We start from the raw sequence: 16727 nt of genomic DNA on the forward strand, positions 1-16727 counted from the left end.
GCCCAAAAAGCAAAAAGAAAGCTTATTTCGAGACGTGAAATCTGTCCTCTGCACATCGACACTTCCTAGCAGGCATCTGTTTTTAATAACCTTTTAAACAACCTGAGCTGTTGCAGAACGTATTCACATTTGAATACATTACAATAACTACATCCAGGCATATGTATGTATCTTTACGGCTACACAGCTTTTCTTTAGTGTAAAGATCCATAGTATTTGGGAAAGTGACAAATCCACTTTTAATAAGATTCTGGTAGGTATTGATACTCACTGGTATGTTGATGATTTGAGATGGTAGGATCTATTCTCACACCAGTTTCCACTGTGAGCTCTTCTAGAATGCCTTTATTAAGACACACATCCACGTGTCTGTTAAACGCCGCCAGGTCTGTTGTATTTTGCTTTGAATTACACACCGGGCAGATGAGTATTGTTGTTTCCATGGAAACAGATGCTGTTAGGCATATACTATCACCTTGCTGATTATTTTCTGGTGGAATCTCAGATGAAACATGCTCATGGGCTATCTGGTAGCCACTCTGTGTATCTTCCATACTCAAGGCACAATGGTTATGGTCCATCTGTTCAAATCCAATCTTCAGATCCTGTTCACAGCCAATCTTACTGCCATTTCTTTCTTCAAATGGTTTTGGAGCCACAATTTTGTTTATTAGATTCTTTGTATGGACATCACTACTTCCAATGTATTTAACACAGTCTTCGTCATCATTATTTTTACTATCACTTACCCCTTTCCTTGAAACCTCAACATTTTCACCTTCATTGAGTGTTTCATTGGACAGGGGTGTCTTACTTAAACACTTGTCAATGTGCTCATTAAACCCTTCAAGATCCCAACTACTTTGTTTTATAAAGCAAATTGGGCATTTAAGATCTGCCTTTTGACTCTTCGTTTGTAAAACAGATCCTTCGCTTTCCGTCTCAGAACAGACCGGTTTCTTTTTCTCCTCTGCGTTGGGGACCCCTGGCTCTGGTGCGGGGGGCTCCTGCATTTTGAGTTGCCTGGCTGCCCGTTTCTGATTAAAGAAGCTTTCTCTTGGTGGATTTTGGCTCACCATTACCAGATCTGCTTTGTTTGGTGGTTTTACACAATTGCTGCCTGCGGCTTTACCCGGGCACAGGAAGCTAGTGATACTTTTCTGATTCTTCTTCTTCTCGTCTTCTGACAGAAATCCTGAAACTCTTACACCTATAACCAAAAATGATTAAAATGTTATTGCGGAAATATAATCACAAAGTAACACTGGCTTTGCCATAAAGTTGAAATAAGAAATGGGAATGATCAAAAGCTCATCACTAATATGTAGGTTTCTCTACCTACATGAATCTACAGAAGAGGGTTTGAGACAGGTGGCCCAGGAAAGCACATGTCCTTCAGTAATACAATTGACTACAAGAAAAACAATGTGTTTCAAAAGCATCAACTATCTGGTGCATGTAATTGGAATTAAAGTTCCAAATATTTAATAATATTGAAACATCCATTTAAACCGGGCCTTTATAATGATGTCTGGGCCCTGGGCAATCTCCTGTTGAGTGTTTGCGCAATGTTTACAGGTCAGTTGACCAATTGTAATATTGGCTGTAGTAAACTGAATGCATGCATTTCCATTAGTAAAATATTCTGGCAGTAAACATGGGTATTTGAAGCAATCTTGAGGGCTCGACAAGATCAATAATATATTTGTTGTAGGAGTTGAGTTTGTATAGGGAGAGGAAATTAGTGCTTTATCCCATCATTTTTACTGCCGAATGTAACACAGAGATAAATATAATCAGCCAAGTCGAAGCATTTCTCCACTTACATTTCTCCAATACAGTATGAGAAATAATAAAAGCATCACATTTTTGAAGGTCTCAATCAGTCGTGCATTTTAAAGCAGCCTAGTGATTATGATACTATGTGGCCACCCTGTTTCACAGGTATAAATTATGTGCCATGGGGGCCATGTAGAGCCTCCCAATCGCTTCAAGCTGCATAGCTAAGTCACAGAGCATCTAGAACGCTTACTGGGCTACTGGCTGGGACTGGACACAGGTATGCTCAGGACACCAGGAGCCCAATCTAATCACTTTTATTTGAGATAACAATTTCAATGCTTTTTATATGCTTTAAATCTCGCATCACTTTTCTGGCCTGGTCTTCTGTTTTGCTGATTCAATGAGATTTGTTGCCCTGATTTCATGCATGGCTCAATTGGGTCTAAAATTTAGAGTTTCACAGGGTCCTAGGTGTCATTAGCGCCTTCAGTTTTTGTTTGGGGGATATGGGGTAAAAAGCAGATAAAGATCTGTGCCATCATAGAAACAGAGCTGCCATCTACTAAACCACAAAGATGTAGGATCTGGCAGCCACCTTATACAGGAGATGTATTTATGATCAGTCTCCTGCCAATGTTTTGTCCTGTTAATTACTTAAAAAGAAACATAATTAGTGAACACACACCATGTGGTGGTGGTGGGGGGGTAAAAAGGCACTTTGATTATTGTCTTCTAGGATTAAGTGAAATAGTTTACTGATATTTATTGGATTATATAGCACCTTCATATTCTGCGGAGCTGCAAAAAGCTTGACTATGATGTAGTCCCTTTTGTGTCTTCAGGTAAAACATATTAATATTCATCTAGTTTTTGTTCTTAAAACAAACACAATGAATTACCCATAAGCCTAAGGCGTAATGGTTCAGGTGCAGCCAAACCGATCTCTGCCTTAAGAATTTCTTTAGCAACAGAAAATATTTCTTCTTCTGTGGAAACTCCAGATGTTACTGTGGACGCTCGAGTCTTTACCTCAAAGTTCACATTTTTCAGCTTTAGTGTTACAGTCTTTCCCTAAAAAAAAAGTAAAAGAAAAGTTCTGCGCTGTGAAATTGAATACTATCGAGGAATCTGTGTGTAGGTTTTGGCTGCCAGACAAGACAATATAATCCTGACATGTTGTTAATATGCGTCCCACCCAGTGACTGAATTCATTATTTAAAAGGAAATACCCTAGAATTCAACCCAGAATTCTAAAACGATTCAGGAGATCTGTCCACTAATAGGCACAGTACCAGGGACTCAGGAAAGGACTGTGGACACAAAAGTACTTAGAACAATCAAAACAGGAAAAGAAACGGGGGGAAAAAATCCTAAAATTATTTTTCCTGGTTCTACATCTGGACATGATCATGCAATGGCACTTATATAATACAAATAAAGATCTCTGTTTTGTTATGCTTTGGGTTATATGAACTATTTCATGTCCTCCAGACTCCAGTGATTATCTGTTATCAAAATACAAGTGTTAGATTAATCACTGTCTAGATCAGTGGTGTCCCACCATGTTCTGAAGGTCCGCAATGTAAGGACTCCATGTATAATGTGTAGTTAATTATAGGCAAAAATGTGACCACTAAAACATAACTGAAATCAATCCTTAAAATGGCCATTGAGATATATCCTTAGGGCTTAGTGCTTTTGTTTAGAATCCATATTATTGATTTTTCTTTATTCCCCCTACCTTACAATCCCTTTCATGGTACCAGAGTACATTTGGGGTAGGGTATTTTTACATTTTATTTTTTATATTTTATTTTTATTTCTCTATGGCCACACAAAATATTTGTTTGATTTAGAGTTTTCTTGTGTTTACTCACTTTGTATTTTGTTAAATGATAAAAAATAAACTGTTATCGCATCTATTTTTGAAAGCATTTTTACTTTACAGCATTTTTTTCACACCTGCCTAAAACTTTCATCACTGTAGTACATATTTATATTTCAAATGTAAGGACATGGTAAAGGATGTATCACCTTCAGCACAAATATAATTGTTATCTACTTAGTACTTTTTTTGTTTTCCTTTTTATTATAACTGTATTTAATTCAGTTTCAAGAAATATTGTTTACTTCAGTAAACTGATCTGTGCTACTCCCTCATTTGTAACAGTGCCATAATTTATATCAACTACATATGCTTCACACCCCACCAAGCTTCACTTTTACTTGTTAATCATACTGTGTGGTCTTGGCCTCCAATAGTTCTGAGACACAAACCTTTAGGTCCTCTTTGCAAAGGTCCTGTGCGAGATCCTTGCAAAGCTCCTGGCATAATTCAAGCTGTTCTTCTGGGGCACTCAACTCACTGAAGGTCCTGAAAGTGTAAGCCACGATAAACGTACATTCCTCAGAAAATGCAACATTTAAGGGGACTCATACGAAAGACTTTGCACCCAAATAAGTACAACCCAGTCGGTGCTGTCAGAATTGGAGACAGAAAACATTAGGCAGGAGAGGACATTTTAGTGCTACCACAACCATGAAGAAGTTGAAACCACAACTCCCCAGCCAACCCCACCTTAGTGAGTAAACCCCAGGGTATATATTTCACTGGGTAATATGATGTTTTTTCGCTATGAAGTGTGGAGGTGGGTACAGTTTGACATACCTTTCTGTGCTCATGCTTTTTCTTTCTCCATCCCTGGAATGATAAGAAAAAAAGAGAAACAGTGTTGCAACACTTCTCAGTGCACAGTACTCATTTTACAGAGGAGAGTTCAACTTCTTTACAGTAAGGACAATAAAGGTACGGAATTCACTGCCAAGGGAAGTGGCGTTATCAAATACATTAGGTGCCCTCAAAAGGGGTCTGGATATTATTTTAGAAAAGCATGACATACAGGGCTATAAATAGAACAACATTTATTTTAGAGCTTCTTGATCCAAAAAATAGTCTGGGCTCTGGTATTCCAATGGAACATGATTAGTTTAGCCTAGAGACCAAGAGGTCAAAGCTTTCTTGGATAACAAGGTGGGATACAACTGTGATAGATTACTTCACAGCTGTAAAACCCTAACAGATGTCCCATTCATTAAAGGGACACCTAACTCACATTCTTATTTTGAGAGAACATAATTTACAGCGATATAATGAAAAGGAATGATTACTTACCTTTCTATATGTGTAGCTCCAAGGCCCATAGAAATATTCAGAAAATTGTGCCAGGAGGTCTCAGAAAAGAGGAGTGACAGCAGCGCCCTCTGCTGATAGAGGTCAGTGCATGTTGTAATTCCCAGAGCTTTTAACATTTTCTCCGTCACCTTCCCAACTCCAGGGACCTACAACAAGTTACAGACCTGTCACACCCAGCAGCAATCATCATGCCTCGTGAGAGATTCTGCTGTGTTGTGGGACCCCTAAAGGGACAGTAATGCCCCTTGTTTTCAGGGGTCACTAATGCAATCAGAATCCCTGCTTTTATGACGAAGCACAAAGAAATAGGAAATTTTGAGGACCATAGACGCAGTGGTCGGCCAAGGAAATTTAGGTCAGCAGATGTAAGACGCATCACGCTTACACTCCTTCACATTCGGAAGATGTCCAGAAGTGGCATCAGCTCAGCATTGGCTGAAAATTATTAATGCTGTAAATGACTATTGCAGCTGGAAATGGCTGATTTTAACGGAACTTCTTCACAGGCCTACAAAGGCTCCTTATTACGCTCCTCACTCCATGAACAGTGACCCTAAACTTTGGAGACTCTAACAACATGTGTATGTGTGAGATAGAAAAAGGAGCATGTATGTATATATATATTTCAGATTCATTTTAGAGCGGAAAGGCAGGTACTGTTGATTTGATAGGGAAGCATGTGTGTCTCCTACCTTCCTAATTGGCAAATCTTTAATGAAGTCCATTACAGCCTGCCGGTCGTGTGGAATAATATACTGCCCGTTTGGTTTATTCTTGTCGCTACAAACTTTTGCCAACATCATATTTGGAGCAATGCCTGCATACAAAATCAACGAAAACATGTAATGAGATTCAGATACACTTTTCATGGGCTTGGTGTCTAATTATAATTGACTTATCGGTTCAGAGTTAGTTCCAGGAAGAATTTCAGAGGCATTAATCAGAGTCGATAAATGGATGAAATAAATTTTGGGACTCATGAAACCTCCACTTCATGTATCACCTAGTGGTAGCAAGTGCTGGCAGTGGGAAACATAATATATTAACACGGGACGCAACCACAACACCTTAGCTTTGAAAGACACCGGGGTTTATTAGACTACTTGTAGTTTTGTCTTCATTTGAAGGAGTTACTGCAAATCCACCATCCATCTAGTACTATCAAGACCAACTAAGACAATACAAGAGATCATACATAGGATCACATGCATTTCTTGCATTACGAGATTGGTGTTTTGGGATTAAAAATACCCCAAATAATTGCTTGGTTTTCACATTCTAAACAAAAGCAAACAGGTGGAAAAGTATTTTCCCCAAAATACTTTGTATTTAAGAGTGTATTGCTTTGTGTAAAATCAGTTTTATCTCATCCCTCGTTACCGTTACATTAAAGTAAGGTTACTTTCACGCAATAAATAAATACAAAATTTTGACAGCTCAGTCATATCTTCGTAAAATTACAAATATTTTTTTTTTTTTTAAAGAATTTATCTGATAGGCATGGTATTTTTTTTGTCTAGGTTTTGTCTAGACTGGAATTATTAGGAAGATGATGAACGATATACCTGCGCTCGCAGTCAACGTGGTCTTTTGTTCGATTCGGAAGCGAATTTCTTTCACAGCTTCCTCAGCCGTCAAGCCAAAGACAACTATGTTTTCCAACCTGGATTCTCCATTTGCTCCGTTTTTGTCCTGAGCACACAGGGCAATGTTTTGGTCTACAAATAAGGGAGGACTGTCGTCAAAAAGCACAGGAGACGTGCACTGCTCTTGTTCAGCAACATCACAAGGTAATGGGTCAGGTTCAGCACCTATAATCAATGTATAGAAACAGACCTAGTAAGACAAATCGTACAAACACAAAAAAAGGGTTAATGAATCCACTACGGACCATATTCACATTCCTTTCCTAAAGTATGTACCCATTGTACAGCGCTATGGAATTTGATGGCGCTATATAAAACAATAAATAATAATAATAATAATGTAAACCTGGGGTACCTGATCATTATGACCGTATGACTATTTTACTTTTTATACGACTACATACCTCGCCTTTATTATACAGCACCCTGTACTTCTGCAAGCTGTACAAATAAACTACACATTAATACGTATATAGTTATATTATATGTATTATACTTATTATTAAGTCTATATTAACATAGTACATGTTTTGGGCCACAGTTAAAAACAATAAATGACAGTATCATACTTACAGCGCCATTAAACTTTAAAAAATAACTGGCGTCTTTTGAAGATACATGTGTGTTTACCCGTGATAAAAAAAAAATGATTGACTACCATTCTTTAACTCCTGAGTTTTGAATTCACAATCCGTTTCAAGTTTTTAAAAGAATGCAAAAATTACATTTTCAAATTTCTTTTACCTTGAAGAGCTCCTTCTTCCGCAGCACTGCTCGTTCTAATGATATATTTTCTTTTCTCATCAGGCCAGCTTAGTCTTTCTTCTAAATGGTCAGTAATATCCAAATAAGCTTCATCCAGACTCAGAGGTAGAAAATTAGGATCATACTCGGCTAGGATTCCTCTAACCTGAAAATTTTTTAACAATAAAGTGTGGTCAAAGTCTCTGGAGAGATACATTCTAAACAAAAGAAAGCAGAAGCTACATCGTTTGAATGACATTTCATACAAATAATTATTAATTTAAAAAAAACAAAACATTAAAAATAAATATACCCATCGTGATTTTACCAAAGTTAATTTTTTTTTTATTTTTTTTTTAGCAAGAGTGGCTTTAGCCACCCGACGATCCATTGCGGCAGTCTGGAACACCCAGATTATCCCGACCCCAACGGTAGTCAAGGCTAGAATCTCTGAAGTAGTAGAAATGTACCGGCTCACAGCCTTAGGTCATGACATCAAAATCTTTTCCCAACATTTGGGGCATATGGTTATTTGTCTCCTCCACAGGGCTACTACCCTGTTGCTAACCTTTTGACTTTTGCTTGATTTTACCTTCATGGAAATGTTTATACTGTACTGCATTTAATTTTCCTCTGGCACAACCACTCTACTACAATACAATTGTATTTAATTACTCATATTGTATGTTTTTACAAAGTAAAATAAATAAGTTAAGAAAATTAAGTAAAATAGTAGTAGTAGTGAAATTACAGACTTTTGCAATGCAGAGAAGTATGTGATGCTTTGTAAGGACACAAGCTGTGATAAAAATGTTGAATTTTAGGACCTCCCTACCTATGAGGCGATTATAAAGTCAGCCTTTTCACCTTCCAGTGTTTCTACGCACATTAAAATCATTTAACTGCCTAGTCCGCTTGTCTAGAAACCATTTTTGGTTAGTCTCATCTCTTAGGCTAAGCTCTGCATACTCTCAGCTTCCTTATGTAAGGCAAGCATACATGAGAGCTTCCATATTATGAGGACCATTTTTTTGTAGTGAAGATTCTCCTTTTCTAGCATTTATTCATTGGGTTGGGTTCTAATGTTTGTTACTCAGATGTGTGATTTATGCAGTGATGTACTAAATTGCATAAATTAAGAAAATACAGGGACACAATACTGTGAGAATCTGTAAACTCAGTTGGCCATTTGCAAACTTTTAATGCCAGGACTCAGTAGTGATATCAAAGCATGAACACGCAACCACCATCTACACTGGATTCATGGCAGTTTGGCAGCCACATAAAAAAAACCACAACTTCATTTGGGAAAGATGATGAAGTACTCCACCCCGGATGTCCTTGTTACACTCATTGGCCATGTATGATGGTACCCCACTTCTACCTCGACATGGAAGTGGTACATATTTTTAAAATTTTGAGAAAAGCTTAATTCTGGGAATCTACTGTTTGACCAAATAATTCTTATTTATTTATCAGGTTCTACAATTTTACATCAGAACATCACACATAAGTTTCCAAACGTTGTAAAGTGCCATTCATAAGGTTGGACAATGTCACACGTACCTCAGAACTTACAGCACGGTACTTGTCATAGTTACAAGGAACAATGATGAGATCAGGACAGAGTTTCTTGGCAATAAAGCCTGGCATAGCTGCTCGTACCCCAAACCTTCGTGCAGCATAGTTTGATGTGGACTAAACAGAAACAAGATAATTAATTTTAATTATAATACACAAAGCTGTGAAAATATTGAGAGAGAAAAAGTGTTGGTCCTACCAGCATGCTCATTGAACCCACAGCCATTGGTTTGTCCTTCAGTTCCGGATTGTCTCGCATTTCTACTGCTGCATAAAACGCATCCATATCAATATGAACTATTACGCATCTTAAATCCCGTTTCTTTTCAAGGTCCAAAGCCAGTCTGTCCACCTGTCCCAATCAGAAAAATGGCCATCATGTTTTTAGAACCCAGTAAAGATCTGATGTATGTACATGCTTTATGCATTGAACAACCTCCGTAAACTGTTACCAAATACAAACAATTTCAATTCCCCAAAAAACACAGCTTGAAGCAATGTTCTTCTATACAGGATCAGCCTCCAAATGACCTTGCATTTACGGGGATCTTTCTTTCTGGTCTCAGCTTGACATATGCCCCTTGTGTGGGTCTCTTATGATCTTTCTCGTTTACCTACCTGTTGGTGGACCTTTGCTTTCCACTACTGTCCTGGAATTGTAGGGTTTTGACAATTTGTTATATTTTCCTGATTATAGGCCACACCGCTATATTTTTGTGCTAATGGAAAGAAAATGTAATTAAAAAAAATAAAAATACTTACATTACTAGAAGGTTCACGTTCTCTCCCGCTCTCTCAATGTATCCCTTCTTCTTCTCTTGCATCTTCTTGTCCTTCTGTCTTCAGTCTTGGTCGACTTGTCACAGTGTCTTCAATTAAGCCACCCAGCGCACTGCTGCAAAAGGGCGTAACTTTCTCTGCAAATCTGTCAGCAGTATTCTGGCTTCTTTGAGTATAGTCAAAGGGACAGCCTCTCCCCTTTCCTCCAATCGTGGGAGCAGTTGTGCCCAGAAACATCGCCCGTTTGTGGAAGTGCGCCGGGTGGCTTGACAGAAGAAACACGGACAAGCGGATAAAGACTGAAGATGCAAGAGAGGAAGAAGAGCTGCAGGAAAGGAGACAGAGGCACAGATGTGGTCAGCAGATAAGATAGAGAGACTTTAAGAATATCTAAACCCCGATTACTTTAAAATAAATCGAGGCAATATGGTATTTTACAGGTAAAAAATGCATATTAAAATACTAAATATTCGTTGGTGAGGCTGTTTGGAGCAGTAGACTTTAATATTGTGTTGCTTTGCTTGACACTAAACAACTAGTTAGATTTGCCTGTTTACAAAGAATGTGCCTTTTACAAAGAATTTTCTATCTTTTCACGTATACATGCCTAGCAGGATGGCTGAAACAGCCTAGAAATATCCCAAACAGAATACAGCATTAAACTGGTAGTGAAGATTATATACATTCAAGGTCGGACATATGACTATCTCATGTTTAAAACTAATAAGGCTCGTGACACAAGCATGATCAAAGCAGATGACCAGTTTTAACAAGTGCTTCAGAAATACAGGCTCAGATTGGCAACGGGAGGTTCATGCGAATATTTGCTTTCCATGAAAACACTTCCCGTGTTTCAAAATATGTCTAACTATATCACTCAAACATAGAAAGGACTAAAAATACTCAAACCTACATAGCTAATCAATAGTGAAAAAAAGAACAGAACTGTAAATTAGAATCTGTGTGGTGTTAATAGATTTCAATCCACTTGAAACTGGTATTTTATTGTGATTTTTTATACCTATACTAACTTTATCAGGAAGATACAATGCAACATTTTGTGTTCTATGTTTAGCATATGTTAAAATGTATTGAAGGATAAATAACAATTTGAAGGAGGGCTGGAGAGATTGTACACAAGTTGTAGACTTATTTTCCATAAAGACATCAGTTATAACATCAGGACATCATGGCGTAAAACAAAAACATGCATAAGTTGCATAGTACCGACGTACATTCGGGCTCCTCAAACTTAATAACATTATATGCACTGGGGTAACTACAGGGGTCCCAGCTGCGACCAGGCTTGTGCCTCTAGGGGGCCCGGTGAGACCCACGCGACCCCCTTCTTCCTGTCTCCTCGTACCGGTTCAAAGTAGTTTAGAAAGGGCCCTTCTGACCAGGAACGCACCGATCCAGGTCGGAGGGGCCCTTTTTAAACTATTTTTAACTGGTATAGGGAGACAGGGAGCGTATCGTGTGTGTGAGCAGCCGGATAGCAAGCTGCAGAGGAGCAGTGAGCAGGGGCGGGAGGTGGGATATATGTATTTCTGTATATTTATTTGTGTACTTGTGTGTGTCTGAGCATGCATGTGTGCAATTTTTCACACCAGGGTCCCGTGGTTTCCAGTTCCACCCCTGATTATACGTGTTCTTCAGCATTGGAGGGAGGGCCTGCTCAAATGAGCTTACATCCCCCCACTTCAGTTTAGAGAAAATTCTATGTTATCGATGACGTCATCTTTCCGCAACAACATTTTATGCATACAATGTTAATAGACTAAAATGAATATATACTTGTTTATTGTCAGCTAAACATTCAATCATCGGCAAGAGCCACAGGCGTAATTGCAGCAAGAAAGATTAGATAAAAATGTCCTGTTTCATTTCTAGCTTCATCTGACACAAAATGATGGACTTAGTTTAGGAAAACACATCACTGCGTTTGGACAATACTACAAACCAAATCTAGCACGTCTTAGCCAGTGGTACATATATTACCTTGTATGAATGTGAAAGAATTGTTTAAAGGTTTGAAAATGATACGATGCCCTGAGATTTCTAATTCAACAGTGATCTAGATCCCCTGTGGTGTGGTACATAAGGTATATATCATGGTGATGGAATGACTGAAATATACAGATCATTGACAAATGTTTGTTATTAAAGAAACAGCCGGTTTTCCCAGCCTTATAATGAAATCATAATGCTTTTGATGTGCCGGTCACGAGAATGTATATTGTGTTTGCTACTCATGTGGAACACAAGTGATCGAAGGACAGCAAAGGACCATAGAATGGTCCCACTCTTAAAAATTGCTGTTACATTCTACGTGTTGGGTGTTTTATAAATATAAATCTTGACGAGCCAGCAAGCTGATCTAATATTGGCTGGTTAGCATACTGGTAGAAAACCTGATACCCGCTGACCAATTAGAATAATGACAAGAAGTGACACTTTTATACATTTATTTTCTTTTTTTTTTTTTTTATTAATCTTTCTGGGCTTTCTGGATGAAAAGTACCATCACGCTTGACTAGAAAATTGACTGATGGGAGTTGTAGCCCACAAAAAGAGGGTGTACCAGCAGTGCAAAATGTGTGCTATACTTGTGCACATGGGTATTTTCTACGTTCATTTAGCCTGGTTACTGAATACTGTCAGATATATGGGGCTACATGTGGAATCTACATCTATGCACAACCACATCTAATGGAAAAACAAATAGTAAGGGGGGGTTCAAGCTTTTTACTGTTTGGTTTGGATCATTGGGGGAGACAATAAAAAAAACAATATATGTTTTTTGGTTTGTGTTTTTACCCTATACCACGGACCTAAACTAGGTATCTTTCCTGGAAAAAAAATGTTTCTTTATTTTTGTGTAAACTGTTTCTAAGGTCATCATCTATACCAAAAAAACCCAGCCTCTCATTGGTAAGAAGGTATCACAACCCCCAACAATCAAAGACTTAACAACACACCTGGAAGGTGTCCTTACATTTTAACAAAATATGAGAAACGGGCTAAAAAATCCAACAAACTAAAGACAACATAGGTAAAAAAAAAATTAAAAAAAATTGGCAGTAACATTTGTCATCCAAATCAGAATTCGCAGTCAAGGTCATGTGCTCTTAGTTTTCATAGGCTAAATACAGTAAATGTTTATTGACCAGTTATTGACACACATTGCATGTTTAAACTAATCCAGAACTGGATTTGAAAAGTGCATGTAATGATTTCTTTAAATAACTTCAGTGCCATGCATCAATACGGAAACTGGAAGATCAAAGAGATCAATGGGGGGAAAAACAATAAAGATGTGTAAGATGTGTACAAATTATGCAGAATGCCACATACGGTATATCTGTACTAATGTAACATTTTCAATAAATCACTCAGCTACTCCTGAGCTAGTAATTGTACTCGAATGGCAACATTAGCTAGGGCTTCTGGGGTTTATGTATGTATGTATGTATGTATGTATATTAGTGAAATGCGCGTCCCTTCATGTATTACTAGTAGTGTTAGTAAGTATGATGCAGGGTCAGCCACGTCTTGTCACGGGAGCAACATGCTGGGGTTCGCCCATTATAAAGTACAGTAAAGTTGTTAAGTTGAACTCTCCACACATTCTCACTTCAGTGAATACAGCGCTCGATGTTCAAGGTACAATACCTGGATCTGAGCTTTTTTTAACTGTTGGCTGGTCAGTTGAGCTTTTTGCTGCATCAGTTTCTCAATCCGCTGATTTACTTGCTGGTCTCTTTTGAGTTCATTGTCGTAAAATCTTGAGCCCTGTAATATAATATAGGCAGTGCATGGCCTTAATTACCAGAGCATTTTTTCCCCAGAAACCATCACTTTTCTTCAAAAGGCATCTGCGGCTGTTTACATTTTTTAACCCTAAAATAGACACTGGAAATAATTTGAAACTACACAGAAAGTGCCCTATATTAAAACCCAGAACTTCAAGTACAAGCAGGTGGCTTTTCTGCAGAACTGTGAATAGAGGTCTTGTCATCTGGATTTGGGTCGGGGATTCTGCACTGTTCCATTCCAACTACTGGTTTCTTTTTCCAATACTTTATACTCAATTGACACAACCACTTTTTAAAAAAAATACATGATAAGTGCAAGTTCTGAAAATAATTTAAATACAATATGTGTTGTATAACTAATTGGAGCACTGTCCTAACCCAGTCCCAAGTACCAAGGCAGCTCAGCTAGGGTGACGACGTTGTTAATTTTTTCCATATAACATATACATTTCACATGTTCCTGACTAGCACATGCAAACTGCAGCCCTGAAAGGTGTCAGAGGTATTAAGTAACAGAAAGGAACTAAATGCTCAGTAATACCGGTACATCCCACATATTAAGGAGTAGTACTTTACATGCTGCTCATATGCTGTATGTGTATCTTTGGCATGGAGAGCAGATGAGCCCAATATGATTACATTGGCCATTTTTGTTTTTCAAGGAACGCTCTGTCCGTGATGGCACCAGGAAATGTCATATGATAGTCCTTGTATGACTAAGTGCCCTAAAGGTTAAACTCTAACATGCATTTTCCTTTGCACAAGAGGACACTTTACAGTCAACTTTCACATTAAAAAACCTTAACAGTATTAAGACTGTATTATGACAAAAAAACTATATTTTTTTCTTTATCAATCTGTGGACCAGATCAATAATATATTTCCTAAGTCACAAGACATGGTACTAATTCTAGCCCAGGGATTTACTCACCTTGGTCGCATCCATTATAATCTTATTTATTTTTTCTTTGTCCAGACCTTCCATGCCAGCTTTGTTGTCATTGAGACCCATCCGGAATTGAAACCCATCATTGTTAGGAGCAATTTCTTTTTCTTCTGTGTTATCCATTTTGCAGATTTTGAAACAGTAGGATCCAGGCCTGTAATCAAAAGGTGATGCATATATTAAACAGCCTTCCCTTTTTTCACGGAAGACACTTGTTATCTCAGCTTAAAATACACGTGAAGCATTTTTGAAGTTCTGTACATTGCAACCGCAAAAGTAGGTCACAGCGTTAACAAAATGATACTCAAGGAATTTTATACACCGAGTATGCAAATGTGTTTTGTAATAACTGAATATGCAGCAAGAGAAGTGGTAAGGATTGAGGGACACAAAAACTGGAGAGGAAAACGAAAGGCAAGACCATAGAACAACTAGAAGAAGAATGATCTACTCAAAGATTAGTGCGGAAAGGAAGAGACAGAGGTAATGTTCCACCTGTTTGGTTTCGAAGCAGCCATGTAAGTAAGTGGATGAGGCAGTCAGACCAGATATGGAAATCAGAAGACAATTCAGCCAGTAACAGGTAACAGGTACTGAGTCAGGAGATACTGACAACATGTTTACACTTGTTCTTTGTTCTACAATAAGAGAAGTTATCTCTCCATATCATTAAGCCAGTAGTATGTTCTACCACCATGTAGAAAAAGGAATGAGATTAAAATTGATGGAATAGACGCACACCTGCCACGCAATGTTCTCCTCAACCTGGTTTGCATAAAAGTAAAGCCTTTAAAAAAAAACATTGTACTTGTACGAAAGACATTTTAATATCACAGAACAAATATCCAATTCTTAGAGGAATAAACACACGTACAAAAAACAAAAAAATGCTTTACCTGTAACAACCACAAATGTCATGGGAGCCTTAGTCCAAGCAAGAATGGCAAAAAGTAGTTACATCCATGGAGATTTACATCTGTCTGGCATAATGTCTCATATGAAACGAGGATTGTGAAGCCAGATCCTTGGGCACTGGAAAGAAAGACATACTTAGAACTTGTCACAATGCGTTTTTTACAATAATAAATGTAAAGCAAGTATGACCCAGGGTTTCTGTCTGGCTGCATTGTTCCACTATTCCTACCATGAACTGTTTTTTTGTGATAAGTTGATGGCCCATTCTAATGTTTAGACCTCTTGATTGGTCAGTGAGTTTCTACAGCAAGATGGACTTGAAAAACACATTGCCAAATAATCAGTAATCTCTCCAACCCCATTGGAGCAAGGGCAATCTGGCCTTAGCAAGTATCAGGTAAGGTCAGGAAATAAATAGAGAGTTTTGCTACACATCACCCGTCCTAAGGCAAAATAAGTGAAAATGGTTGCTCTTGGTCACTTGATGGAAGATGCTTATATTGGGCTTGGGCAGTGTTTCCCATAGTTTTGTACTAAAGTTTATATTTTGCTGAAACATTGCAAGGACCAAAAGACCACAAGACCACTGGTTAAAATGCTCAAGATAGCCAAAAAACTACAATCATGCAGCCAAAGACACATTAACCATAATACAGTCTAGAGAGTTTTCTAGGGTACACAGCAAGTGTATGACCATGCCATAGACCTCTGCAAGTATTAAAAGGGCCATGCTTACTCACTGTGAACCTGTAGTACTGAGATTTACTTGTAAGGGTGCAGGCAACAGGTTTATATTCCTTGCCGAGGAAGTATCTAAGTTCTACCAGCGATTGGTGAACTACATACAATACACAGTACTTTCCTTGACAGCCAAAAATTGGCAATGACTTAGCTAAGCTGAAACTGTTTGTACAAAAGGCAACTCTTGACTTGTTATAAAAAAACGCAACAAATTACATGCATATCATATACAGGACTTAGCTTACTTTAGCAAGGTATCTCAGTTGGTTAGGTAATGCAGAGTCTACTGTTAAGCCTACAGAGGGCTACTAAATTATCAACCAAGTGAAGCTGTAGCTTTATCAAAGCCAATGTGGAGATTTGAGGGCCTTTGTGCTCTCATGGGTTTATTGCATTTAATCTAATCTTGTTCTGCCCAAGTGGAATTTGGTAGTCTGGCCACTCTGCATAGTAAATATAACTAAGGACTTACATTGAGAGTTATTTCCTTCTAAAATCAATGTTGCAATCATTGATTTAGAGACTGAGGAGCCTCTGGTATTCCCATTCTATAGGTTCTGTTAACTGTTGTAAGAAACACC

At 38.1% G+C, this 16727-nt stretch overlaps 1 protein-coding gene across 1 annotated transcript; it reads right to left on the bottom strand.

Moving 5' to 3' along the window:
• Positions 1-239: 239 nt before the first annotated feature.
• LOC149276084 (DNA polymerase kappa-like) lies at positions 240-14613 on the bottom strand. The gene is made up of 12 exons (XM_089503936.1): positions 14476-14613; positions 13402-13521; positions 9146-9298; positions 8932-9063; positions 7366-7531; positions 6541-6786; positions 5668-5792; positions 4955-5121; positions 4451-4483; positions 4060-4156; positions 2682-2853; positions 240-1210 (listed from the first exon to the last, which is right to left on the bottom strand). Exons 1-12 carry the CDS (start codon positions 14611-14613, stop codon positions 240-242), a joined length of 2520 nt encoding a protein of 839 aa, XP_089360062.1.
• Between the last annotated feature and the right edge of the window lie 2114 nt (positions 14614-16727).

This window comes from Sceloporus occidentalis, unplaced genomic scaffold, assembly GCF_023333645.1.
Source record: "Sceloporus occidentalis isolate IW3139 unplaced genomic scaffold, rSceOcc1.0.p SCAF_248, whole genome shotgun sequence".
NCBI classification, from domain to species: Eukaryota; Metazoa; Chordata; class Lepidosauria; order Squamata; family Phrynosomatidae; genus Sceloporus; species Sceloporus occidentalis.

Bases quoted from the DNA above. Each gene is read 5' to 3' on its own strand.
- LOC149276084 (XM_089503936.1), bottom strand. From the start codon at position 14,613: ATGGATAACACAGAAGAAAAAGAAATTGCTCCTAACAATGATGGGTTT. The intron at 9,064-9,145 runs GTAGGACCAACA...GTTTCTGTTTAG, and splicing joins TGGGTTCAATGAGCATGCTG to TCCACATCAAACTATGCTGC. The intron at 4,157-4,450 runs GTATGTCAAACT...TTACACTTTCAG, and splicing joins AAAAGCATGAGCACAGAAAG to GACCTTCAGTGAGTTGAGTG.